At 35.0% G+C, this 27,313-nt stretch overlaps 1 protein-coding gene across 4 annotated transcripts in view; it reads left to right on the top strand.

Annotated features, from left to right (window-relative positions):
• ANTXR2 (ANTXR cell adhesion molecule 2) overlaps positions 1 to 27,313 on the top strand; it is a 157,126-nt gene that overhangs the window by 84,427 nt on the left and 45,386 nt on the right. For 2 of the 4 annotated variants that reach the window (XM_032632297.1, XM_032632299.1), the window contains 4 exons: positions 5,567 to 5,611; positions 6,449 to 6,541; positions 11,901 to 12,068; positions 12,385 to 12,465. In XM_032632297.1, coding sequence (XP_032488188.1) covers positions 5,567 to 5,611; positions 6,449 to 6,541; positions 11,901 to 12,068; positions 12,385 to 12,465 — 387 coding nt within the window. Of the gene's footprint in view, positions 1 to 5,566; positions 5,612 to 6,448; positions 6,542 to 11,900; positions 12,069 to 12,384; positions 12,579 to 24,473; positions 25,408 to 27,313 lie in introns of those variants that run through there. The other 2 variants (XM_032632300.1, XM_032632298.1) reach the window with 2 other exon arrangements.

Below are 27,313 nucleotides of genomic sequence, written 5' to 3'. Positions count from 1 at the left end.
GGCAATATTATGCCTTTTAAAATCTGCAAATTCTCATAAAATATGGTGCTTATGAATACATCCTTTTCAAAGATGAATGTGTTCTTGCACTATTTAATACAAGAATGGGATTCTCATGACTGTTATTTTTAATGTATTTGGACCAACAGTCAGGTTTCCTTTTCTTCTGCACTAATTTTACTGAAATGTAGAAATATCAGTGGACACAGACTTTTGCCATTTTTGGCTTTGGGGCTGAACGGTTTCAGATTATTTTCACTCTCCTTTGTTACTTATGAAGCTGTGTGGTAGAATGGAGAGAGGGAGCATTTTGAAACATCACACACACACACAAAACTTATTTCCTTTTCCAACATTTCTAGGGCAATGATGGTGGTCATATGAATGAATATGTTATGTCCCTATAAAATGGAGATGATAACATCTATCTCACACAGTTACCATAAATATTGATCTATATCTGTCTATCTGTATCCATCTATCCATCTATATGTCTATCCATCCATCTATTTAACCATCCATCCATGCATGCATCCCAGCAAGTAATAAACTCTCAACACATCTTAAGCCTTTTCTCCTGCACCCTTTCCCTTTGCAATCCAAACCTTATTTTAAAAGGATGTCATGTGGCAGAGGAAGTTGAACCCAGAGTTTAGAGGAAGATGGACCAGTTTAAATACTAATTCTAATGTTTTCCCTTTGTGTATCCTTGGACAAGTTACTGAATTCAGGCCTCCCTCTCCTTGTATTTAAAATAAGCATAGTAACTGCATAGGATTATTATGAAAATGAGAGAAATATAGAGTGCGTGGCATATGGCAGCACTAATAAATGTCATTATTGTTGATAGTATTAACGGCACACAGATGAGCCTTTGCTCTGCTTCAGTTTCTGAAAGTGCTATTATTTGTTGTTGTGGTGGTGGTATCTCTTAATCTACTAGGTCAAAATTTGATTTATGTATAGTATTAAGGGTTTTGTTTTCATTGTTAACAATGTAGAAAATATATTTGCCAGGATTTCAAAATCAATTTAAATTTATAATAAGCAATGCATTTAGTCATACATAAGATTAATTACACATTATTGGAAAAACAAACCCTAAAGTTCTTTTCTGGAATAAGGTGAATACAAATGTATGTAGACATATGGCCTACTTAATTATGTAAAGGCATAGAAGAAAAAGACTTGGTGGAAATATTGTGATATGTATTTTGTTTTATCATTCTATTAGAGTTTTCATTTTGGAAAGGGCCTACAGTGAATCAAATTTATTTCCCAGATGAATAAACTTAGCATGGTCTTACATTTTCCCATCTGTCTTTGAGTTCATTAGCTCTCTGACTTTACTGGTTGAAAGAGAAATTTGATACTTCATTTTCTTTGGAACTAGCAATATTTTAGTTTCATGGAAATCTTTCTCTATTGGTTATCATTTATATCTTTTTTTTCCCTCTGTATTTTTCTTATAAATTTAGAGGTTGGCTATGAGCCTTTGCGAACATTCTCAGCTAGTTTTTTCAGCTCACTTTCAATCGTATTTTTAGTATCTGTTGTTTGCAGAGCACTTTATTAGGTGCTGTGATATTTTCAAAGAGGGAGAAATGATATTGCCCCTAAGAAATCTACAGTTTTGAGGGGTAATTGAAAAATTCCAAAATAAACATACAAACCCAAACTGATGAAGCATGAATTGTTCAACTGTGCAGCACGTATATTGTTCGAAGTTTTAAAGCTTCTAGATAAAGCGATAGAAAGTTGATAGACTACTCTGTAACGGCTGGATGGGACTTAATATGGAAATGGTCATTTTTTGGGGGGTAGCAAAGGGATCTTCAGTCAGCCTGGAGTTAGAGATACACGTGCAGGGATGTTTGTACATAGGGTGTTAGGGTCGAACTATACCGTGCTGAGGCATTTGAACAATGACAATTCAAGAGGTGGCTCATGTAGATGTACTGAAAAGGGAGTTTGCATTTTCCAGGTTGTGGCTTATGATAACAGATAAAGAGTCTCTGATAAAGAAGGCAAAGATGCCTCTCATTATCCTGCTGTGAGTTTGTCACCAGTGGTCATATGAGGATTTGAAACTGAGACTCAGTTTACCCATATTAATGCTAAAACTGGATGCTGTGCAGGATAATCAGCACGATAAATATGACATGAAAAAGGAAGTGTTATGGAGGGGGATTTCAGTAATTCTTAGGAGATATAACATAGAACAGGGTTGGGGATACTATTTAAGTCCTCAGAAATTTATATGTCAGTACAAGATGTACACGTAATAAGTAGAGTAAATTTGAGATCCTCACAAGGAAATCAAAATGAGTTCGAGTACATTATACTCAGACTTAGTGGAATGAAGGATGTACCTTGAGCTTTTTCTAGTGAGAGAACTCTGGAGAGCACTTTATGTTAGTTTGCAAAACTGAGTGGTAAGCTTCTTCCCAAAATTCAGTAATTCTTCGAGTTCAGTTGTGGCCACTGGAATCTTTGATCCATTTTGACTAGAGAAACCATCAATTGAGCTTCTATTAGAAAAATAGTGACCTGGCTACATAGGTTAGAAAGAAGGATGAGTTAGAGATAGAGGAACAAGCTAGAGGTCTAATTTAGCTACAAATAAAGCATGTAGACATTGATGTCAAAATAAAGCTATGGTAATTATAGACTATCAATCAATGTTATCAATATGTTATTAGTTAAAATGCATAGAATCAAAGTGACGATTGCTCGGGTGCATCTGTTTTGCCTGAGCACCATGCATTTAATTATAATGGATCGGCCACACTTAAAATGTTATTTATCAGTTCTGGAAACCACATTTTGAGATATTGTTCAAGTGAATATATACTAAAGAAACTGACCAAAATGACCCAATAACTCAGACCATTACACAAAAAACGGTTGTGATGTTTCGCTTCCAGATGTGTGAGTTCAATAGATATATGGTTATTATCCAAGTATTCAAAAATAGGAACTGCTCTTTTCTGGGATTAAAAATAGTTGTGTGTATGCATGTGTTTCCACACTCTAGGATCAGGACTAAAGTGTGGAAACTACAGAGAAGGAGGCTTTGGCTTCTTTGGGGGGAAAATTTTTCAAATGATGTGAGTTCCTTGCCAATGGAATAAATTGCTTTGTGAAGTTGTGAATTTCTCTTTATTGCAGGAATTCAAACATAGTTGGACTACAGCTAGGTGGGAATTTTTCAGAAAAATGAAGTTTTGGTTGGATGTGTATTGGAGAAGTTGAAAAATATTGTACTAGATATTTTTAAGGTCCAGAGATCTTGAGTTCATGATTTTAGGTAGTGATAGTAGGAATGGAATGCAAAGAATCCTTCCTTCTTCCCATGATCTTCCTTCCTTCCTCCTCCTCTCCCTTTAACCCTTCCTCTATCTTTTTTTTCTCTTTCCCACTTTCTTCCTTTTTCTCTCTTCCTAACTTCCCTTCTTTGCTTCCTTTGTGCTAGACACTCTACTAAGTACTGGGAATACAGTGAGGAACAAAGCAGACATAAAATCCATCCTCTTAGAAGTTACAGTGTTTTGGAGTTAGAGAAAATGATCAATTGTGACCAATGCTAGGGGAGAACAAATAGGCATCTGTACATATTAAGGTAACCTGATCTGCTTTGGGAGGATTGGGGGAATTCATGGTAGGGAGGAAGAAAAGAGGAAAAGATAGAACAAGAAGAGGGAGAGAGAGAGAAGAATATTTCAAAGAATCTTTTGAACATGGTAAATGATTTGGTGAAATCATTTAGAAGTGAGAATAAATTATAGATTATGAGAAAATTTTAAGGCTGCAACTTTAAGGAGAGAGTGATTTACTTGAAAGAAACAAGGAAGATAGGAAGAAGAGTTGGCTCTTAAATGAAGCTTATTAGGTTGGTTTTGACCCTGTTGACTGTGAAATATTGATAGATCTGGTTTTCATTGATTGATATTGGACGTGCATGTTGATAATATGAGTGCTTCCTTTTTATAAAGGAAATGCACCTGTAGCTTGATAACCTCTATTTTATTTTACCACAGTATTATTTTAAATCTTTATCCTCTCCTGGCATTTGTTTCTGGGCTAAATGTAAAACTTCACAGATTTCTATCCTTCAATATTAGTAAAAAGAACTGGGATTTTATGTTTATTGATAAGACAAAATTGAATTAAACAGAAGGGTTAAATAGAAATAACAGTATTTCTTGTAGCATTCAAAAGTTTGAATGCTACAATGAGCTAGTTCAAGATTCATTCAGATTAAATTACTGTCCAGTTATATCTATGTAATTGCAATTACTGTTTGCATTTTTTCCTGAGATTTAGATCTAAACTAAAATTTGAGGATGAAAGTAATATATATGAAGAAAATTATGAGTCAATTCACTAAACATTATCAGTAACAACAAAAAAAACTTTCATTATGAAAAATTTCAAACATATACAAAAAGAAAGAGTGAAATAATGAATCTCCCATGTCTACTTAGTTTCAATGATTCTCAATTTATGGCTAAATTTATTTCATATATAACCTCTTTACTTCCCCACCCAAAATTATTTTGATGAAAATATCAGAATTATATCATTTAATCTGGAAATATTTCAGTATATATCTTTAAAATATATGCAGTCTTTAAAAAACATATTCATGATAATAGGAATATACCTGAACAGTAGTAATAATTCTTTGATGATATTCATTTTCAGAGCTACTATTGTTTTAAAATTTTAAAACTTTAATGAGATAATTGAAACATTTGACTTTAGATGAAGTGAGGCAGTTATATTTTCAAACAGTTTTTCTTCTTAGTATAGAGACTTGGATGTGTACTCGAATTATCAGACACTACTGGCCGTTGGTCAGTAATTTTCTATCATGATGGTATGAAAGTCCAGATACCCCAGTACCAGTAAAGGTCATTTAAATTTGATCTCAGTCTGTATTCCTCTCACATAAAGAATTAACCACATCAAATTTCATGAAATAATATATTGAGTAACGATTCACAGGAAAGAACTCTCAGCTAAGAGGTTGATTTGTTTCTAGGTTAAAAGGTGGGGTAAGAGAGTATGTTAATTTCTCTATTATCTCATTCAAAGCAAGCTAACTTTGTATTGTCAATTTATGAAACAGTCAGTGAATCATAGCAGGAAGACAGTAAATTCCTACTCCATTTGAGTGGACATACTGTAATCTAGTGAAAAATGTTTGCATTAGAAGAGCCACTTAGTGCAAGGTATTTGACAATTTTTGCTCTTGTTATTTACCTGAAAACTGAAGCTATATCTATATCATAAAGATAAAATGAATGAGTGTGCTAGTTAGCTAGTTAGTTAGTCAAAGAAAACCTAGTAGTTGCTAGTTAGTCCAAAGCTAGTTACAAACAAGCCCAAGTTCAAAAGGGAGGCATATGTTTTGGGAGGCTAGCTTCATCTGGGACATCTTTGGTGCCACCACAGTATTTTACTAATCTAATTATTTTTATACATCCTTTCTGTCTCCTCCCTGTGCCACTGAAGTTTCTGCATTTGATTGTTTTTTTTGGTTTTATTTTTTTTGGTACAGGTTATCAAGGATCCTCCTCCACCACCACCCTCTGCACCAAAAGAGGTAAATGAGTGCCTAATAAGTGATGTGGGTGTATTTAGATATTATCCCTAATTTGATCAATTACATTGTTATTAGATAACTGTGATACCTATGTATTGACTTTTGAAATTATGAAAATCAATTATATTTTGTCTTCTCATGATTTCTTTCATGTGCTAGAGGAACGGGACCTTCACACATTGATAAACGTAGACTAGCCATCAGGATCAATAGTACATAGAGATTTAATTTACTTTTTATAGCAATATATCAATAGTTCTGCTGTCACTTGTCTTATTTACAAAAAGTTGGAAGATCCAAGCTGGCAGCTTAAAGATAGTATTACTTTCTTCAAAATGATTATTACTTTTACATTACTCTGTTAGCCAAAATTGTGTTAGCAACAGAAAATATGGTGTGCATTTTCAAAGCTTCTTAACTACCTATCTTTTCAGTACAAATTTCGCAGAGTTTAAATTTACACATACATTGAGGCTTTAAATGATCATTGAAATGCGGTCCTAATTTTAATGTTTTATCTTCTTAACTATGAAGTGATGAATAAATCTGGAAAAACAAATGATGCTCATAGTTAAGGAGCAACTTCTGGTAGCCTAGTGAAATAAGGTAGATTCCTCAAATTGTGGAATGGAAGGAGTCCTCATATTCTGTAGAACCTCACTTGAAATTTATGCACATAAGCATAAGTACATCCACATGTGCTTTATGTAATTTTTACTATATTTTGTCCATATCAGTGTCATTATTTGGAAAAATATTTAAATGTGAGTTGGTTCTGTCTAAGAAATATTTTAAGAAATTAATTAAACTCAGTTTTAAAAACTTGTATCCACATAGGAGGAAGAAGAACCTCTGCCTACCAAGAAATGGCCAACCGTGGATGCTTCTTATTATGGTGGTCGAGGGGTTGGAGGAATTAAAAGAATGGAGGTTGGTATCTTGAAAAAAAATTAGAAGCTGCTAATGTGGAATATGTAGTTTTAGAACTATCAAGCCGTGGAAACTGTACTTTTCACAACTCAGTATCCTAATATCATCCATTTTTACTTAACACTAGGTCTTTTTTGGACAAATTTTTTTTCTATGGAATAATCCTAGCCATTTCAAAACTATTCAAGAAGAACTGACTTCATTAGTCAAAGAACTACATTGATAAGATTTCTGAATTCTAAAGGGCAAAACAAAATTAGGGTTTTTTTTTTTTTTTACTATTTTGGAAAAAATTCCTACAGAGAACATGAACTTTGAAGAAGCCAGATACTTAAAGTTGCAACAATGCTTGTCTTTGAAAAGATCCAATAGTTAAGTACTATTTGAGGAGAAAAATATTAAAATATTCAATATCATGGATAAGACCCTATCACAAATGTAGATGAAGTACATTTAAGGCTTTTTTTTTACAGGTTTTAGTTACCACTTATGAATAATCATAATTAATATTAAATATCATTTATAGACTATTAAATTTTTAGACTGGCAAAACATGTGGACTAAAATTGAACTTAAATATTATATCTTAAAGATGAAATGAGGTCTTCTTACCACTACAGAAGTATTTTTCAAAGTGATGGATTAATTAATAATAAGCAGGCACTGTCAGCCCTGAGCCTTTAACAACAGTATAGATAGGCCAACATCCCACCCGAAGGAGAAATTGGAAGAATTTTCTCATTGATATGGTGACATTATTATTAAACACAGATCCTGGCATTTCTTTCTTATTAGTTATTCTTTAATTTTATTTCTCAATAAGAAAGAATTTTTAAGTGTTTTGCAATCATTGCATGTCTCCTACTGTCATATCTGCTTTGTCCCATTACTGCCAGCAAAAATCAATAAGCTAATTAACAACCTCACAACTGTTGCAATTTTCTTTTCTTTCTTTTTTTTTTTTTTTTTTTTTTTTTGTTGTGCCATGTGGCATGCAGGATCTTAGTTCCCCTACCAGGGATCAAACCCATGCCCCCTGCAGTGGAAACGTGGAGTCTTAACCACTGGACCACCAGGGAAGTCCCACAATTTTCTCTTTTTATACATTTCAATAAAATTCAGATTTTCAAGGAGAATTTCCCATTTTCAACATAAATTTCAGTACTCTTCAAAAGAAGCCCAGACTTACTTAAATGACTGTCATTACTAAAGTGGTTATCTGATAGTGATTCTCATTTTCTTGACCACATTAGATCTTAAAATAATGCACATTTTCCTAAGAGCTTGCCACTTTATTGCTGATATCTTCTGAGACAGGTACCTCATTGCCAATAAGCCATGAAAAAGGCAGGTGCCAGAACTTACTACATTTGTCTTTTGGAAAAAATATTGCTTCTGTGTTTGCAGGTGGGTAATTGTGAATATCAAGCAGTACAAGGGAACATGGTGAGGCTAGCTCTTGTTGCTTGACATGGAAGGAAGGTCATTTTCCTTTCATTTGCCTTTGTTGTGTCATTCTAGGATTGGAGAGGTTGGGGAGAGTGTGGACTGGATGTCCCTACGTATTAAAAAATACAATTGTAAATAAAATCATTACATATGAATATCCAAATATGATCTGTCATAGCTTATTTTTAGTTTATTTAGTCTCGTTCCAAAATGTGTGTATAAAAAGATGTATGCAGGGGGAAAAGGGTTTGACAGGAAATAGCACAACATGTTAGTAGCTTTCTCTGAATGGAGTGATTTTCAATTTGTGTTATATATTTCCCTGTTTGTTCCCAACTTATTTGACAGTGAGCATGTACTAATTTATATTCAGAATAATAAACTTAATTCCATATTGAAATCCACACATATAAAATACCACATGACAATGAGATTCAGATATATTAGTTCTTGCTAAAAACACGAGGAATTGTGGCAGGTTTTTGTTACTCCAATATTCCATGTTCCGAAGATTAAGATCTCTTTCTACAGAATAGAAAAGTTTATGCATGAGCTACTGAATGGGTTCTGAGTTAAAAGGCATATTATTGGAATATGGTCAAGAAAGCCAAGGGCCCATGGACATTCTTGAGTAACTCACATTTCATGTTTTAAGAGTTACTGACTCTTTTACTTAAATGTAAAATTTAATTTAATTTAATTCAAATTTAATTGAAATTTATTTATTTGTGTTTTAGTTATTGACTGTTAATTAATGTGAAGTTATATTGCCCTAGCTTTTTAGCTGAAGAAAATTTATGAGAAGGACCAACCCACTTTTAATAAATCAGAGTTCATTTTAGCCATGGATAATTTTGGCTACGTTTTATGTAGTACTCCATCAACGAAATGGAAATGGGAATGAGAATGAAGAAAAAAATGAGAAAGTAAATGTGGGCTTCACAAAGGGGAAACACAGTATGTAAAAATATGCAATAAAAAATAAACTGAGGGACTTCCCTGGCAGTACAGTGATTAAGACTTCATGTTTTCACCACAAGGGGCACAGGTTCAATCCCTGGTCGGGGAAATAGGATCCCATATGCCACACAGTGAGGCCAAAAACAACAAAGAAAAATTAAACTAAGAATTTAGTGCCTTTAGACTTTTTCAAACATCAACTAATTTAAACTTGGAGAGGAAAAATAGAAAACATAACTTGTTTTAAAACAATGCCTATTCAAACCTGAAAAGTATTTTCCTTAAAAAAATTCCCCAGTTTAAACTGGGGAAAGTGAAAGGAATTATAGAAATTATGAGCACATCTGAATTAAAGAATAAATCTTCATAACTCAATGTTATTTTAAGCCAGTATAGGGATTTTACTTAGAAATTTTTTCTTCCTCCTAAATATTTAAACACTATTATAATCACAGTTTGCAGAAAGCTGGAACTGAGCTGATGTTAGTAACAGCTGTTAGCACAACTGATCCACAATACCTAATGGCTTCAAATGTGTGTTTCTGCCAGTTCCACATGAAACTGTTTTTGTTTCTTTTCTCAATTCTGAAATTGCTCCTTTATGATACAATCTCTAAATATGCTGTGGAAATTATGGAATTTCATTGTTTATCATGAAAGCCAAGTAGAATTGGAAGAATTTAGCTATCAAGCTTGCACTTTTTTTTAAATAGTAAAAAGTCAGATATATTAATTCTGTTAAGGCTGCCTTTAGCAATCCATTCTTGTTATTCTTTTATCCTTTTTGACTATCTCAATGTGGTCAAACTAAAATATTAAAATTTATACATATAAGTATATATATATATATTTATTTGCTTTTAAGAGTTTTAGGAAAACTCTATATAAACTGTTTCCTAGTTTGAGTGAGATTGAGTGAGAATTGATTGTTGTATTATCTGTGGTGATGGTGATAATAATGATAAAACAGCTACTTCATGAACTAACACTAATGGATTTATTTAATGCATTTCCTTTATACCTCAGCAACTATGTATCATACATTTAGAAATGCAATGTTGGGTCAGAACTCTAGTTCAACTGTCTTCGTGTTCTTTATCTGAGAATGGTACAATGATACTTGGAGGAAGAATATGAGTACCATTACCTCTAGAATATCAACTGTGAAGGCTGGGCTAGTTAAAATCTAAGTTAAAAATCCATCATTTCTGAATGGATCTAAATTTTACCTACTTATATTTCTACTCTGAATTACTTCTCTCTGTTATGATACTCATATGTTTATTTGACTATGTATCTTCATTTTTTTTTAATTTTTCCCTTAAATTTGAGACTTTACAACTGCAGGAGATGTGTCCTGGTTTTAGAGTTTCTTAGTTCAATTTAGATATATCTAAAGATTTTTAAAGTTTTAGTTTATCTAGGTGAAGGCACTGTGATTTGAAAGAGAAGGTCATTTCTCTGGAAAAAAGCCAACTATCTAGTTCTAAAGGTTTAATGGTATTTAAAACAATTTTAACGACCTCATAAAGAACATTCTAGTACCACTGATAACACTGAAAGATACAGATACATTTTAATGACTCAACAGAGTCCACTTGAAATTGAAAACCTACTCTAAAATTGTAGTAAAAAAAAGGTAAAAACATCTAAGTAAGCCTTATCAAAAAGCTGTGCATAGATCTTTCTATGAACAGTAGTCATCTGTATTCCTACCCACTAATTCAGGTCATTAAAATGCTTTTAAAAAGCATTTAATCATTTTTTCTTTGTAGAAATTATTCAACTCTGGTGAGCCACTGTGTGCCCTGGACAGGCCTTCCTGATTATTTTTAGAGCTTCACTTATCTTTGTCTTCTTTGATAACGTTCTTGGTTTTTAGACTTCTCTACTGTTCCTGGTTGGACAAAGCCTTTCTCCAGGAGCCACAACTTCTTCACATGCCCACGCATGAAAAAATTTGGCTAAAATGTAGCCAATTTTCATTGAAAAGTAAAGAAAACATCATTTGACCTTTTTGTTTTCAATGTCTAGGTTTTTCACAGAAAGGAATCCTCCCAAATTTGTGGAATTCCTTGGTGTCCCTGAATTTTTCTCTTCAAAGCAGAGTCTTTTCAGATTTGTCTTCCTCAATGAAAAATTGATATGTCAAATAACCATACGCATATGAGTAGAGGAAATAAAGACTGAGAGCTACTTTACAAAAAGTTGAGAAAAACATATATAATTATTTTATTTCCAAAGGCTAAAATTTAAATCATACTTTTTGCCTTAGTCAAACTTGATGGAAAGTTTGGAAGGAAAAATTAACTCCTTTGTATAAAATATATTTGTAAAATTCAAACCTATTTGAAACTTACTGCACCCTTCAGACTACATATGTTCAAATCCCTGTCCTGCTGCTTACTAGCTGTGTGGCTTTGGGCTCATCACTTAACCTCTCTGTGTCTTGGTTTCCTCATCTGGAAGCAAAGACATAGTATCTATCTCATTGCATTTTTGTATGGATTAAATGCAGCTTGGCACATAATAATCATTCAATAAATGCTAATTATCATCATCATTATCATCTATTTCACCCAGTGCCATCAGTATATACAGGTATGTCTTTAGCTAGAAGGAGAACATACCTAATTAGAGAATAGAATTACACACTGTCATGCATTTTGTATGTAAAACACTAATTAACTCCTTATTTGAAACAATGGAGAAATGGCTGCATCAAATTTAATAGATGCCAAATTTTTATAAAGGATCTTTATTTCTAGGATCTTAATATTAAATACATGAGTGGTGAGAAACCTATTAAATCTCAGAAGAGTAGGAATTTGGAGCTAGGATACCTACTCATCTTTGGACTCTGAGGTGGTGAATCAAAGAACCAACTAAACAAGAGCTTGTTCCTCTAGGCCACTATATGTCTGATATCGTATTTCCCTTTGTTTTAAAGGTTCGTTGGGGTGATAAAGGATCTACGGAGGAAGGTGCAAGGCTAGAGAAAGCCAAAAATGCTGTGGTGACCATTCCTGAAGAACCAGAGGAGCCCCTTAGGCCCAGACCACCTCGACCCAAACCCACACTCCAGCCTCCTCAGACAAAGTGGTACACACCAATTAAGGTGACTGTTCAAACTTTGTGGGATTTAACGGCAACTTCCTAGAGAAAGTGTAATCCTTTTAGTCTCCCTGCCTGCCCCCGCAACCATCTGCAGGAGGACCAAGGTATATCAAATAACAGACATTCAATTTACCTTATAACAACTGAATATTTCTCAGTAACAAGAAACTCCATTTTTGTTATTTATTTATTCGTTAAATTTATGAAAGAAATGAGAGGAGAAAATAAGTCTATACCGTCTTCATTTTAGCTCATTTATTTAACAAGCAGAGGCCGAGCACATTCCCCAGATATTTACAGATCACGTTTCCCTTTAGGGTCGGCTGGATGCGCTCTGGGCTTTGTTGCGGAGGCAGTATGACCGGGTGTCCTTGATGCGACCTCAGGAAGGAGATGAGGTTTGTATGTGGGGATGTGTTAGGAAAATAGTGACCGCTCAGGTGTGTATAAGGAAGGGAGGGAAATAATAATCGAAAAGAACCTAAAGTCCTCATTACAGCTGAAGAAGGAATTATTATTGTCTCATGCAAATTCCTATTACGTAGGGTGATTAATAAATGATTATCTATTGTTAGAATATGTCTTCAAGCCACAGTTTAACACGAGGCCCTTTTCAAGTAACATAAAAATTAAGGTCCACTGTACATATACTTTAATAAGCACACTCAATGCTTCAGCCTTTGACTTGGACGGCATCACATTCTGTTCTGAGGTTTTTTACCCAGCGGGGAGGACAGAGTGGGGATTAGTAAGTCTTGCTAACATTTACTAGCATTGAGGCCTGGGGTACATGCCTCAGATCCTCTGTTGCTTTAGGTATAAATAAGTATTTTCCTGCCTTCAAAGTTGATTTAATCTAATTTCTTGAAAATGTGAAAGTGCTTTGAAAGTTATAAAGCGTTATAGACATCTGCAATGGTGAGATACACACACACACTTATGTATAAAATACATACACACATATATGTGTATGCATTTTCCCTATCAAGGAAGCCTTTTTAAAAAAAATATTTATTTAGTTAGTTGTGCCAGGTCTTAGGTGCGGCTCGCAGGCTCCTTAGTTGAGGCACATGGGCTCCTTATTTGTGGCATGTGAACTCATAGTTGCAGCATGCATGTGGGACCTAGTTCCCTGACCAGGATTGAACCTGGGACACCTGTACTGAGAGCACAGAGTCTTAACCACTGTGCTACCGGGGAAGTCCCAAGGAAGCCTTTTTGAGGCTTTTTTATTATTGGAAATTTGGCTAGAATTACTCCAGCTTTATAATTTCTTTAATATATAAGCACTATTTCCTGTTGTATCGATATAAGAAAAATAGTTTAAAACCTTTTCATATGCAACAATGAGCAGGTTTGGTTCAGAGACACAATACTGTTAGTAATAATAACAGAATCTTTTCATTGTGTGATGAAACGTCAACGTGATCATCATTCTGTTTTAACAAGTGCATGAACTTCATTGATTTCAGCTTCAGAGGACATTAGGTTATTCAGGTCTGATGGGGTTTTTTTTTTAAGGATGAAATAACTGATGAGATTAATATTTATTTTTCAGTGCCAAGCTATATTTAGTGTTATATGATTCTAGCTAGGTGTTTAAAATACCAAAACATCTAAATTTTTAGCTCTTACTTCTATGAGATGGAGGTAGTTTTATAAACATCTGAGTTCAGCCATTTGGAGAAGCAATTTAAGAAAATATTCCTGGAATATTCCCAACAGATCATTTACCCTTTGCTTGGACCATAAGTAGAGAGAACCAGGTGGTTTATGAAGCAGCCTCTTTCATTACCAAACCACTGTGGTTAATAGAAAGTTCTTATATTTGATGAAATTTGTGCCTCTGTTTAAATTAATGCATGATCTAGAGTTCTGCTTCTGGAACAACATATAACAACACTATTCTTCAATATTCTAGACTTTTACTTTACAGGTTTTTAAATTGTTTTCATGTATTATCTTAGTTTTCTGCCCCCCAAGTTAGACATTAGTTCATTTGTTCAATAATTTTCATCTTTTTGAGTGTTGGGTATAGTGCTAGCACTAAAGATGTATTAGCAAAAACAGAGAGTGGTTCCAGCACTCTTGTCAGTACTTTCTGTATTCTTTTAACTCTCATGATTAAAATTTAGTTTTTTGGACTTCTTTCACTCATACTAATTTTGACTTAATTCAATAATTTCTGAATTATAAATATGCACAAGTAATGGCATTAGGTGATACTGGGGAGTGGGTACAAACTATAACCTTTGCCCTTAAGAAACCTAAAATTTGTTTGGGAAACAAGATACATACAAAAATAAAATTTATTCCAGAATGTGCTCTGGGCCATTTATAGGTAGGTGTCAAGTACTCTTGAGTGTATAGAGGAAGAGAGATTAACTCTTCCTGGAGGAATTTGAGAATGCTTCTTCAAAAATACAGGCCTTGGGGCTTCCCTGGTGGCGCAGTGGTTGAGAGGCCACCTGCCGATGCAGGGGACACGGGTTCGTGCCCCGGTCTGGGAGGATCCCACATGCCGCGGAGCGGCTGGGCCCGTGAGCCATGGCCGCTGGGCCTGCGAGTCCGGAGCCCGTGCTCCGCGACGGGAGAGACCGCAACGGTGAGAGGCCCGCGTACCGCAAAAAAAAAAAAAAAAAAAAAAAAAAATACAGGCCTTCTATCTTTGAAAATGAGTAGGGATTCATCAGGTGAAGTTAGGTGGAATGGGTATTTCCACAGATGAAGCATCATGAATAAGATCTCTGAGGCAGCCAAGAACAGTGGTTTGTGGAAAGTCAGGGGCAAATATGACCTTCAAAGTCCAGGGGAAGAGAAATTTTTGACAATACTCTGTGATAAGTGTCTTTTGGTGTCCATTTGATCAATCTTGATGTTGTGGTTTATACTGTGTGTCCTATTTAATTAATCTTTCCCTACTCTGATGTCATAAAGATGTTCTTTTGTATTGTCTTCAGAAAGTTTAAAAAATTTTTACCTTTAGTCCATCTGGAATTTATGTTTGTAAATAAGGTAAAGCAAGGAACTAGTTTTATTATTTTCTTGTGTGTGTTAATAGTAAGCTGTCCCAGGACCATTTATTATTTTTATTTATTTATTTTTCCATGTGTTTGTGTTTTTTACGTTTTTTTTCCCTGTAATTGATTTCTAATCTCATAGTGTTGTAGTCAGAAAAGATTCTTGATATGATTTCAATTTTCTTAAATTTACTGAAGCTTGATTTGTGACCCAGGATGTGATCTATCCTGAAGAATGTTCCATGCACACTTGAGAAGAAAGTGTAATCTGCTGTTTTTGGATGTAATGTCCTATAAATATCAATTAAATCGATCTGGTCTATTGTGTATTGTCTCTATTTAAAGCTGTGTTTCCTTATTAACTTTCTGTTTGGATGATCTGTCCATTGGTGTGAGGTGTTAAAGTCCCCCACTATTATTGTGTTACTGTTGATTTCCTCTTTTAGAGCTATTACCAGTTGCCTTCTGTATTGAGGTGCTCCTACGTTGGGTGCATATATATTTATAATTGTTATATCTTCTTCTTGGATTGATCCCTTTATCATTACGTAGTGTCCTTCCTTGTCTCTTGTAACATTCTTTATTTTAAAGTCTATTTTATCTGATATGAGTATTGCTACCCCAGCTTTCTTTTGATTTCCATTTGCATGGAATATCTTTTTCCATCCCCTCACTTTCGTCTGTATGTGTCCCTAGGTCCGAAGTGGGTCTCTTGTAGACAGCATATATGTGGGTCTTGTTTTTGATCCATTCAGCAAGGCTGTGCCTTTTGGTCGGAGCATTTAATCCATTCACATTGGTGTTTGTTTTTGTAGGTCCTTTTATCTCTTGTGTTTCCCACTTAGAGATGTTCCTTTAGCATTTGTTGTAGAGCTGGTTTGGTGGTGCTGAATTCTCTTGTCTGTAAAGCTTTTGATTTCTCCTTCGAATCTGAATGAGATCCTTGCTGGTAGAGTGATCTTGGTTGTAGGTTCTTCCCTTTCATCACTTTAAATATATCATGCCACTCCCTTCTGGCTTGTAGAGTTTCTGCTGAGAAATCAGCTGTTAACCTTATGGGAGTTCCTTTGTATGTTATTTGTCATTTTTCCCTTGCTGCTTTCAATAATTTTTCTTTGTCTTTAATTTTTGCCAATTTGATTACTATGTGTCTCGGTGTATTTCTCCTTGGGTTTATCCTGTATGGGACTCTCTGCACTTCCTGGACTTGGGTGGCTATTTCCTTTCCCATGTTAGGGAAGTTTTTGACTATAATCTGTTCAAATATTTTCTTGGGTCCTTTCTCTCTCTCTTCTCCTTCTGGGACCCCTATAATGTGAATGTTGGTGCATTTAATGTTGTCCCAGAGGTCTCTTAGGCTGTCTTCATTTCTTTTCATTCTTTTTTCTTTATTCTGTTCCACAGCAGTGAATTCCACCATTCTGTCTTCCAGGTCACTTATCCGTTCTTCTGCCTCAGTTATTCTGCTATTGATTCCTTCTAGTGTATTTTTCATTTCAATTATTGTATTGTTCATCTCTGTTTGTTTGTTCTTTAATTATTCTAGATCTTTGTTAAACATTTCTTGCATCTTCTCGATCTTTGCCTCCATTCTTTTTCCGAGGTCCTGGATCATCTTCACTCTCATTATTCTGAATTCTTTTTCTGGAAGGTTGCCTATCTCCATTTCATTTAGTTGTTTTTCTAGGGTTTTATCTTGTTCCTTCATCTGGCACATAGCCCTCTGCCTTTTCATCTTGTCTATCTTTCTGTGAGTGTGGTTTTCATTCCACAGGCTGCAGGTTGTAGTTCTTCTTGCTTCTGCTATCTGCCCTCTGGTGGATGAGGCTATCTCCCAGGACCATTTATTAAAGGTTCTTTTTAAAGAAAAAAAAAAAATAGTCTGGAAGTTGGGGATTAAAACCAGAATGGAAGGTTGGGAATACACGATAAGAAGTCTTTGAGTTTGGATAAATTGATATATTTGTGCTTTTGAATGATGCATTGTACTCATTCTTTCATTCATTCAACAAATATTTATCTAGTGTCAAACGTGTACCAAGCACTTTGTTAGATACCAAGTAAATCTAACATTCTTCTTAGATTATAGTGCTAGAATATTTTACATGTTGCCCCAGCAGGTTAAGTCATCATTCATTTTTCCATAATTGAAGAATGTTGCTTCCTTTATTTTGACCAAAGTTTCCTTTGTTTTTTAGTAATTTGGTCACACTTCTGTCTTATATAATCCTAAAGCCTTTTATTCTAACTCTTGGGGTTAAATTGTTTCAAAATTCAGAATTTTTCAGATTTTAGGAATCTGATACAGTCCATATATCATATTTCATGTAAAGCATCATCTCCTCAGCTCATTACTGAGACATTCTGCTACAGAAATATTAATTGTTACAAGTGGATAAATAAAGACCATAAATACTCTCAAGTTAGTTCAGGTCAGGTTTTGGTGACAAACTTAACATAAAACTTTCAGTTTTCAAAGATTTTGTATTTCAAAAATATAGACAAAAGACAGTAAACTTTTATTGTGTTATTAACTAAAATTCCAATATTTTCACTCTTCACCTATAGACATGATTTATGGTTTTTAAATTTGTTTTTATTTAAATGCGGGACTTTAAGCTTAGTAAATATCAATTGTTAGTGCAATCAATTGATTTGCTTTTCCATCAAATATATGATTCTATATGTGCCTGACACAGTCTGACTTAATCATTTTTCATAGTACCTATTCTTGATGGCTTTGCTGCTTCCAGAATTTTTGTCACTTAGTTCAAGCCACTGTTCAGACCTCAGTGGGGTACTCCATGAAAGCCTTGGTTGTCTAGGTTGACACTCTACACAGTTAATTGACATGAATACAGTAAAGCTAGGAGCCCACCAATACTATAAACTCAGTTTACCATCTTACTCCAAGGATATTTAATAAATTTTGTTAAATAGTTTGCTGAATTTAATTTGTTTAATAGTTTGCTGAACGTATATTTATGTATTCCCCCATCCAACCAAACCAGTGATCCAAAATTATTTGAACATGGAAATTAGGTAAGTGTGACATGATTTGCTCTTTTGCTTCTGATTCTTGCTATGATCCTTTATAATATTTATTATTTTTTTAAACTGGGGTTTGATGTCAACTCTATAGTTACCAGCATATAACTTTTTTCCTTTAGACAACCTGAGAGATCTTTGCCCTCCCCTTTTTTTTCTCATCTCCCCATTTTTCATGTTTCACAAAGATTATTAAGAATATCTGAGTTTCTTTCAACTCCACATCATCTGTCAGATCCTCTTTATTTGATGGAATTAATGCCAATGTAAAATTCCCGTCCCCCATACATACATGACTATAACCTGTATTTTTTCAGAGACTAAATTATAGAATTACACAGCAAGAATCATTCTAATACTGTGGCAGAATTAGTGTTCTGTATGTTATTAGTACAACTGAAGAGTCCCTACATTTGTTATATATTTACATTATGTTTTAGGAAGTCAGCGTACTGTTTCGGTTGTATGATCTCTAGAATGCTTTCCTTCCCCCACTCCTTCCTGCCTTCCTCCCTCCCTCCTTACCTCCCACCCTCCCTCCCTCCCTCCCTCCCTTCCTTCCTTTCATTCATCCATCTAATCTGTTTCTTCTCAAACACATTTATCTTCACTATGCTTTCACTTAACACAGTTGCTAATTTCTTATACCAGTTTATGCATTTCTTATACACTGTGCTGATTTTCTTTTTGGCTTCTTCTTCTGAATGAAGTATTTCAATTGCTCTATTCTTTTCCTTATGAACACAGTAAGTATTGTTATTGGTAAGGCCAACCCACGTGACTCTGTGTACTTGTGCCCCAGAGAATCTGAACCAATCATAGGACACTTACTCATAGTAAATATTTGGTGGATTTTATTTAAAAGACTTTATAATAACTGGAATAATCAAATATTATTATCCAAAAAGTAATATTTAATTATTTGTCTAAATAAAATCATGTTTGCATGGTGCATGGCATAATCTGTATTATAGTAGACACTCCAGCATCCCACAAATTTTATTTTAAAAAAAGGACATATAATATTTTTTAAATTCCAGTATTTTTTGCTTTAAAGTAGCTTTCATTTGAGAAACTTTATTTACCTAGTAAGAAATTGAGGACCGAGAGGCAGAAAGAGAATAAGGGATTTAGAGGATATTTGGCCCAGCTAATTTTGATGTATGATATAAAGCTGGGGTGATTTGCTTTATCTATGCATGAGAAAAAGACCATGGCTCACTGTTACCTTCTGTTGGTGGTAGAAGTCACCGTGGCTAGTTAGTTAAGCTCTCAAAAATTAAACTGCCTGAACTCTATGGTTTTTATCAATTTAGTTTATATAGACATGGTTTGTCTCATAGGATTACATGGGGTAGAGAAAAATTTAAATTTAGGTGACTAAGATGTCCAAGTAGCAGTGTCCTCTAGTTTTCTGGCCATTCTTTGCTTTGGATTTTCTAGGCAAGCCAGGGCATAATCGTTGAATGAGAAAGTGTCTTGGAGTTTTTTCTGATAGCTTTAGATAACTAGACTTACCTATGATTAGGTTCCATCAACATAAGGAAGGGTAAAATTCTATCTTCAAAATTACTCCCCTGAAACCAATCAGTACTTGGTTAAACTAAGTTAAAATATTGATCTCAAATTACTCAGACTACTCATGAAAGATTTCATAAATACTATATATACGGTATGTGTACTATATATATGGTATATGTAGGTATATATATGTATTGATATTGATTCCACTAAAAAGGTTTGTCTCTACATATCAAATAGTTCATTGGAACAAATGTTATTAGCTATTCAAGTCCAGTTCTTTTTAAGAGAAACTTTCTTATCAACATATCAATTGGTGAATAAAATTTGCAAATAATTTTATTTTCCTGTGCTTGTAAAGGCTTGTGTATGTTTACTTTTGATTATGCTTCTTATGAAATGTGTGTATAATGGTATAGGTGGGGTGTGGTGTGTGTGTGGTGTGTGTGTGTGTGTGTGTGTGTGTGTGTGTGTTTAAAGCAATTTGTACATTGTAGAGATTAGGAGGACTTTTGGAAACATTTTCATATCATTAGACATGGATGCAGTTTGTTTCATATTGTCAAGAAACAAATGAGAATGCTTTCTCATTTCTGAATTTTAAAGATATAGTCACGCTTTTCTTAAAAAAAAACAAAAAGACACAACAAACTGCACTGCTGGAGAGACAGTAAAGCACAATTGTTTTCAGGTTGTGGCTGATGGTTCCAAAATAACACAACCTCTGCCTAGTCAACGGCGTGTTTTCTACCTTGGAAACCAGTCTTGTCATTTATTTATAAATTGTTTACTGCAGATTCTGCCTCTTGAGCGTTTAGTTTAATAAACAAATCAGCGTCCGTAGGACTAAACCGGGAGTCACGCACACTTACTGTGCAAGTCCCGTCACGCTGAATTTCAAGCCAAATACTCTCCTTTTATGGCTCAGAGGCCGCACCGGGCTCATTTGCAAAATTCACCGCTGAATTGAAGTCCTTGATCAAGTAATTGAAGTTCAGGCATCAAGAATCCAAGTGGCGCGAGAGATCTCTCGCTCTGCCCCTCACTCCCGCTACCTATGGACGCCGCCAGCCCCTGCCGAGGTGGCGGGGTCCGCGGGCTGTACGCAGCCGGGCCTGGGCTTTGATTGTGCCTGCAATTCCTCGCAGTCATGAATGTTGCAGCGCGCCGCGCGCGTCCAGGTGTGAGCGAGCAGGTTGTCACCGACATCTGTTTGCAGCGGCGGCAGCGGCCGCCCCGGCCCGCAGCGAGCGGGCCGGATTGTCAGCGGAGGTAGTTGAGAGCGGCAGGAACGTTTTGGTCTCACGCTCGCTGCCTGGAGGCTTGAAACACCAAAGGTAGGAGCGGGGGTGGACACAGCTGCGCTCCCTAACTTGCCTTAGGCACAAATAAAGAGATCTAATGCAGTTTGACTCTGTGGCGGTGGGGAGACGAGGACAGAAAGCCACTTCAGAGGCAACTTAACGCTGCAACATCTGCCGCCAAGTTTCCAGGGAGTGACGGGGGACAGCAGGTACAGATCGAAGTCTCCACATAACCTCCATTAAGCCGTGGACTCTTTTGAAGGGCCTCCATCAAACATGCTGGAGTCCGCAGCAGGAGTTTTGTTTGGTTTTCAAAGCGGTGTTTTGTTTTTGCAATAACAAGGTAATTTATAAATGATGCATTACCATGCATTCTCCTTTTTTATCTGAAAAGAGAGAGCCAGAGAAGCAGCAAAGCGAAGAAGAAAGCGCAGCACTAGTTTGGGAGTTGTTCCACAAACCAATTAAATCTCCAAGGAGCTTCCTGTCTGTAATCGAGGTTATGTTAACCTTCAGACCGCAGTCCCTCGTTCACCAGTAAGCAGACAAATTTAAATACGGCAATAAAAGAATCCTAGTGATAGTAACATCTGTGAAGTACGCCCACTATGTCTGTTTTTAAACTTATAGGGCTTTTTATTACATGGAGATGAAATAGAATTAGATTTTTTCCGATGTATTACATTTTTTAGTAAGACAAAATTTAGAAAATTGCATTGACTTTTTTCCCCATTTATAAAGGTTTCATACTGATAGTTGGATATTAAAACTCAAAAGTAAGAATCACACGTTAACGGAAGCACTTTTCTCTTTTGAGGAAGTTCCCCCTCTACCACCTAGATTCAGCTGGAAAAAAATTTAAGGATTTGTATAATTTTCGCTGGGAATATTGCAAAAACTCATAATTGTGCACATACACATCTATGGCATAACAGATTTGGTTAAAATATTAGTCTGGCAAGTAAAGCTCCAGGGTATGGTAAGGTAATAAAGAGTCCATGGTAATGTAAACTTTTATCATTAATAATATTTAGGCTGCCTCACCTGAGGAAATAGCTGTGCCACCACTGAGATAAAGGAAAGGTGCTGACTTGAAGGTAGCCTTTGGAGTGGGTGCAGCTGGGGAGCAATGGCCTGGGGAGAAACGCGGGCATGTGGCAAAATTTTCATCAGTCAGTGGTGAAATAAGCAACATAAATGCGTAGCGAGTTTCCAATTAACCTAATTTTATTACGTGGAGAGGACGTATGTTAATTGTGCAGATATTTTCATTTTTTAAAATGATTGATGGTAGCTGCTTTTATAAAGAAAAATGTTCATTATAACAGAACTCAATGCCAGTCCTCTGATTTTTAAACAATCTACAGGAAAAAAAAAAAAAAAAACCCCACAAAAACCCAACCTGAGACCATAGGTAGCACAGGTTCATTTAAAAGGCACCACAGAAGCCTGGTAACCGCAGTGGCAGATGATTCAGGCTGGACCTCTGGCTTACATTTCCAGTTCTAGATGTAGGTTCACTCCTCTGTCAGTCCTCCTTCTGAATTCTCATGCTCAAAACAAATGGCCTCACCCTCTTCAATGGCGGCTTCCTCAAGGATTCTTACCCTCCCAACGATCACTCTGAACTCTGTCATGCTTACAAATCACCCAGTGCTCTGTGCTATCAAACCACTTCATCTTCAGATTGAAGAAGCATCTGGAAGGCAGAGATTTTGTGCCACACTGCCTTTAAGTTCCCCATCACATCTGCAAAACGTAAACCAGTGTGTGTGTTTCTGAGCAGTTTGAAACCTTCACTCAGATGATTTGATATGTCAGATATTTTCAGTGCTTGGAATTATGATGCTAATGACTGCATTCTTTTTTTAAAAATTTTTTATTTGAGTATAGTTGCTTTACAATGTTGTGTTAGTTTCTACTGTACAGCAAAGTGAATCAGCTATGTGTATACATATATCCCCTCTTTTTTGGATTTCCTTCCCATTTAGGCAACACAGAGCATTGAGTAGAGTTCCCAGTAGGTTCTCATAGTTATCTTTTTTTTTTTTGTGGTACGCGGGCCTCTCACTGTTGTGGCCTCTCCTGTTGCAGGGCGCGCAGGCTCAACGGCCATAGCTCACGGGCCCAGCCGCTCTGCGGCATGTGGGATCTTCCCGGACCAGGGCACGAACACGTGTCCCCTGCATCGGCAGGCGGACTCTCAACCACTGCGCCACCAGGGAAACCCCATAGTTGTCTATTTTATACATCGTATCAATAATGACTGAATTTTTAAACTTAGTTTTTCGATTCTATGAAAATATTTTGTGTCCTATAGCCAAACTTTGTAATAGATTTTAGGCGCTGTAAGATAGCCCTTTATTTTAGCCTTATTGACTCCGTCCTATTGAACACAAAATGCCACAGTGCTTTCATACTTTTCCTTTTTTATACTTAAATGAAAGAAAAATATCAAAAATTTAAAAAAATTGTAAAGTGATTGCTTACATTTTATTTCTATAAGTTCTGAAATTTTGTATGGTCCTTTAGGCCAATTATGTTGCAACATCACTGGGAAAAAGTACCACTAGACTTTTCTATCCCTTATGTTACTACCAGTATCTTTCATTCTTATTATCTCTTGTCATTATATTTCAGGGCATCCTTAAAATACCTTAACTATCCCGTTTAAATTAGTAGAAGGAATTAACTTTAGTTTATACATATTTGAAAGGCAAATTTTTACTAGAATAACTCACGTCATGAACATGCCATTGTTACAATTCCACTGTCTGATTTATGTGTGTGTGTATGTGTGTATATTTGTATGTGTGTGTAAAATGTTTAATATAAATATATGTGTATATATATATTCCTATAGAACATATTTTCTCAGTGTGTATGTCATCAACTAATGTTTGTTTCGGTAGAAAATAACAAATTCGTGAAATAGAGTGCTTTTTGATGCCATTTCATAATTTAACCAAAATCATCTCTTAATTATGCAGATAAGCTGGCAAAAGTGTTGACTCAGTTTGGTTCCCTAAAATGAAATACAGAATATGCAAATTTTAATCATTTAAATTACCAAAAAAGCTTTATTTTTTTCAGAGAAAGTATAAATAGAACTTAGATATTTAATTGGCTTTTTACCCCTCTGATCCAAAATAACTTGTATTTAGTGGCATCATATACATGTTATGTATTAACTTATAAGTTTAGGTAGAGATATTTCTTGGTTAATATTGATCAACAACACTTTGATAATCGAGACAAAAATTATTAAATTAGTTTAAATATCCTCAAATTAATGCACTGAGTTTAGAAATAAACCTTTTTTGTCAACAGTGAGCACACTAAAAGAATACTTTGAAAATATCAAGAGTTAGCATTGGTTGTCCAGGGCTAAGTATATTATTTTCTTAGGGTCAATATACAGCTTTGATGTTGAGCACCTTGAGGACATCAATTAAATCATCCAGTTGGGAGCAGAAATGTCAGCAAAAATAGAATTTTTTTTTTTTTTTGCAGTAAGCAGGCCTCTCACTGTTGTGGCCTCTCCCCTCGCGGAGCACAGGCTCCGGACGCGCAGTCTCAGCGGCCAATGGCTCAAGGGCCCAGCCGCTCCGCGGCACGTGGGATCTTCCCGGACCGGGGCACGAACCTGCGTCCCCTGCATCGGCAGGTGGACTCTCAACCACTGCGCCACCAGGGAAGCCCAAGATCGAATTTTTAACCTTTCTTTTCCTGTGACTGAGTACTTTTTGTGTAGCCTTTATGTAATTTTAATTACAGAAAATTAGATTTGTATTTATTTAAATAAATCATTTTAAAATTTCTAATAATTTACAAAAATCTATAATATTTTGTATATGTTAAATATTCAGTTTTAAATTTAGAGCTCAAAGGATATAGTCCAAGGAGGGAAAAAAGTACATTATTTTGTAGACAGTTTATTACTTTAACAGAGTGAATAATGATGGTGTCTTTATGTCTACCAGACCCCCATTTATAAGTTTAGTTTAAGGCAACCTGCATAGCGCAGTTAAGAAAATCAGCCTGAGTAGAAAGCTTTTATTGTCCCCTTCTTAAAAATGAATTTATATTAATACATTACATAAATATATACTTTTAAGGAGAAATAAATGACATCTTGACTAAATAGCTTTCATTTCCTTTTCTTTTTCCAAATACAATACTATAAATTTTATAATATACACTTAAAATCTAAGTAAATCATCTTTAAAATTGCTTCACATAAACATATATTCTCCACTAATTCTGCTCTAAATCAAATCACAGCCTCTAACATTTGAGAAATTTGAAACTGTTGTAAACTTTGAGGTATAAAATAAAAATGATTTACTGTTCAAACTTTGCAACAAATTATGTTTGAGTGCAGTGGACATTCACTTGTTTACCATTTTATTTATCTGACTTTGGATTAAAAATAAACTGTTTTTTTATTTCAAAGGGTAATAAGAAATTTCTTTTTTTCTCCTAATGCTTTTTTATTTTTTCAGTTAATGAAATTGGGATAGTTTGACAAACTCTTTCCCATTTCAAAATAATTTTATTCACTGATTATACCTTATATCTCTCACTCTAGAAAGCTCTTTTCACTTAGAAAATATGTGAAAAAAAGATGGTTCTAATTTCCTAAACTTTAGAGTCCCATGATTCTTCTTCAAAAGCAGGTTAGTGTACTGAAAACAATACATATTATATATTGAATATTTTTTCTTAATCCTGTCCAGTATTAAGCACATTTTGGTTTGCAGTCACACGCATATCATATTATATCGTATCCTATCTTAACTGACAGAGTCAGTAAATCTGTAAAACATACTTCAATAAAAAATTAAAATAGCACATTTATATACATAGCATACACATAAGAGGTCAAGAATAAAGAGCAATTACTCTCCAATTATCTTTAACACTTTCATTTCTCTCCTTTCTTCTATCTCCTAACATCGGTTGATTCCTACAGTTTAACCCTTGATCTTATGTTTTCTCTCATCCTACTTTCTCTAGAGACCATATAGAGTTTCACTGCTTTGCTATCATCACTATACACACCACTTTTAGACAATTCTATCCTCCCTCCTCCATTCTACTTGCATGTCTTTGAAAGCTTATATGAATTTTCATCTTGGATGTCTTATTGTCACCATATTCTCTGTGTTTAACTGGATTAGTGTATTCCTTATGTATGGCTTTCATATTTTAACTTTACTGCCAGTTATTCTAACTACCCTTCACCTCATGCATCTAAGCTGAGGCCTGCAGACCCCATGGTTTCCACAATGCAGTGAGCAGAGTCAAGACCTTAACCTTTTAATTCTGGGTATGATGTCCTATGCCAAAAATTCTCAATATTTCACTATAATGTGCACAAGATGTTGATTCAGTGAACAAAATTGTGTGTACTAATGTCCCTTTTAGTTTTATTATAATTGATTAAAAGTAAAAATGAGCTATGAATGAATTTATGTGTAAACTCTACTGATTCCTAAGAGATTTTGACTTTGTAGAACATAAATGTTTTTTGTTATCAGGACTTATCATTTTATCTTCATGACTCCACCCTGAAACTAAGCTAAGACATCAGAGTAATTCTTAAATTAGACAAACTTGAATTATCTCTTATAAAGATATGGCTAAGGATGCTGATACATAAAAATGCTATTTCTGTGGAGTTAAGATTTATCACTTTGGGACTATGATTAATTTTTAATTTATAATTAAATCTATTGAACATTTTCTGAGTTATAAGAGCATGACACATTTATTTTCTCTTAGGTTGAATTCTGAATAGATGAAGGCTTATAATTTTTATTAATTCTCTTTATCAGGATATGTTATTATTTTCTTGCTTGCAGTTGCCTTTTTCTCATTTTTTTAAAAGCAGATTTAATCTTTGTTGCATATTTGGTCCAAGAGAAGTTTTCAGTGATCGAAATTCTTGTAAGATACATATTTATCCAGGTGAAATCGTACATTGCAATGTCAGTCTCTTGCATTATCATCTTCTGTCCAGGCCTACATGTGGCTTATGCCAGCTCTGAGCGTCTCATTAGTCCAGTTTATAGAAACACTGGCTTCTCAACAGTGACAAGAAGGCTGATGACTGAACTCTGTCCCTACTCTCCAGAAGAAGTGTGATGGCTTTATTTGTCCTCTCAATCCAGATTTATGAACTAGTCCTATGCTCTTAACTAGATTAGTTTCTTTTCCATTAACTACTTAAAGTAGGGCAGCTGGGTTGTTTGTAAATTTGCTAATGTCTACTTCATTAATCTCAGGTACAATAGGCAGCAGATAACAGGATCAGAGTTTCAGGACCTCAGGTTTTCATGCTGAAATAA

The sequence above is a fragment of the Phocoena sinus genome, chromosome 5, assembly GCF_008692025.1.
Source record: "Phocoena sinus isolate mPhoSin1 chromosome 5, mPhoSin1.pri, whole genome shotgun sequence".
Lineage (NCBI taxonomy): Eukaryota > Metazoa > Chordata > Mammalia > Artiodactyla > Phocoenidae > Phocoena > Phocoena sinus.
This window is presented reverse-complemented; position numbering and strand designations above follow the sequence as displayed.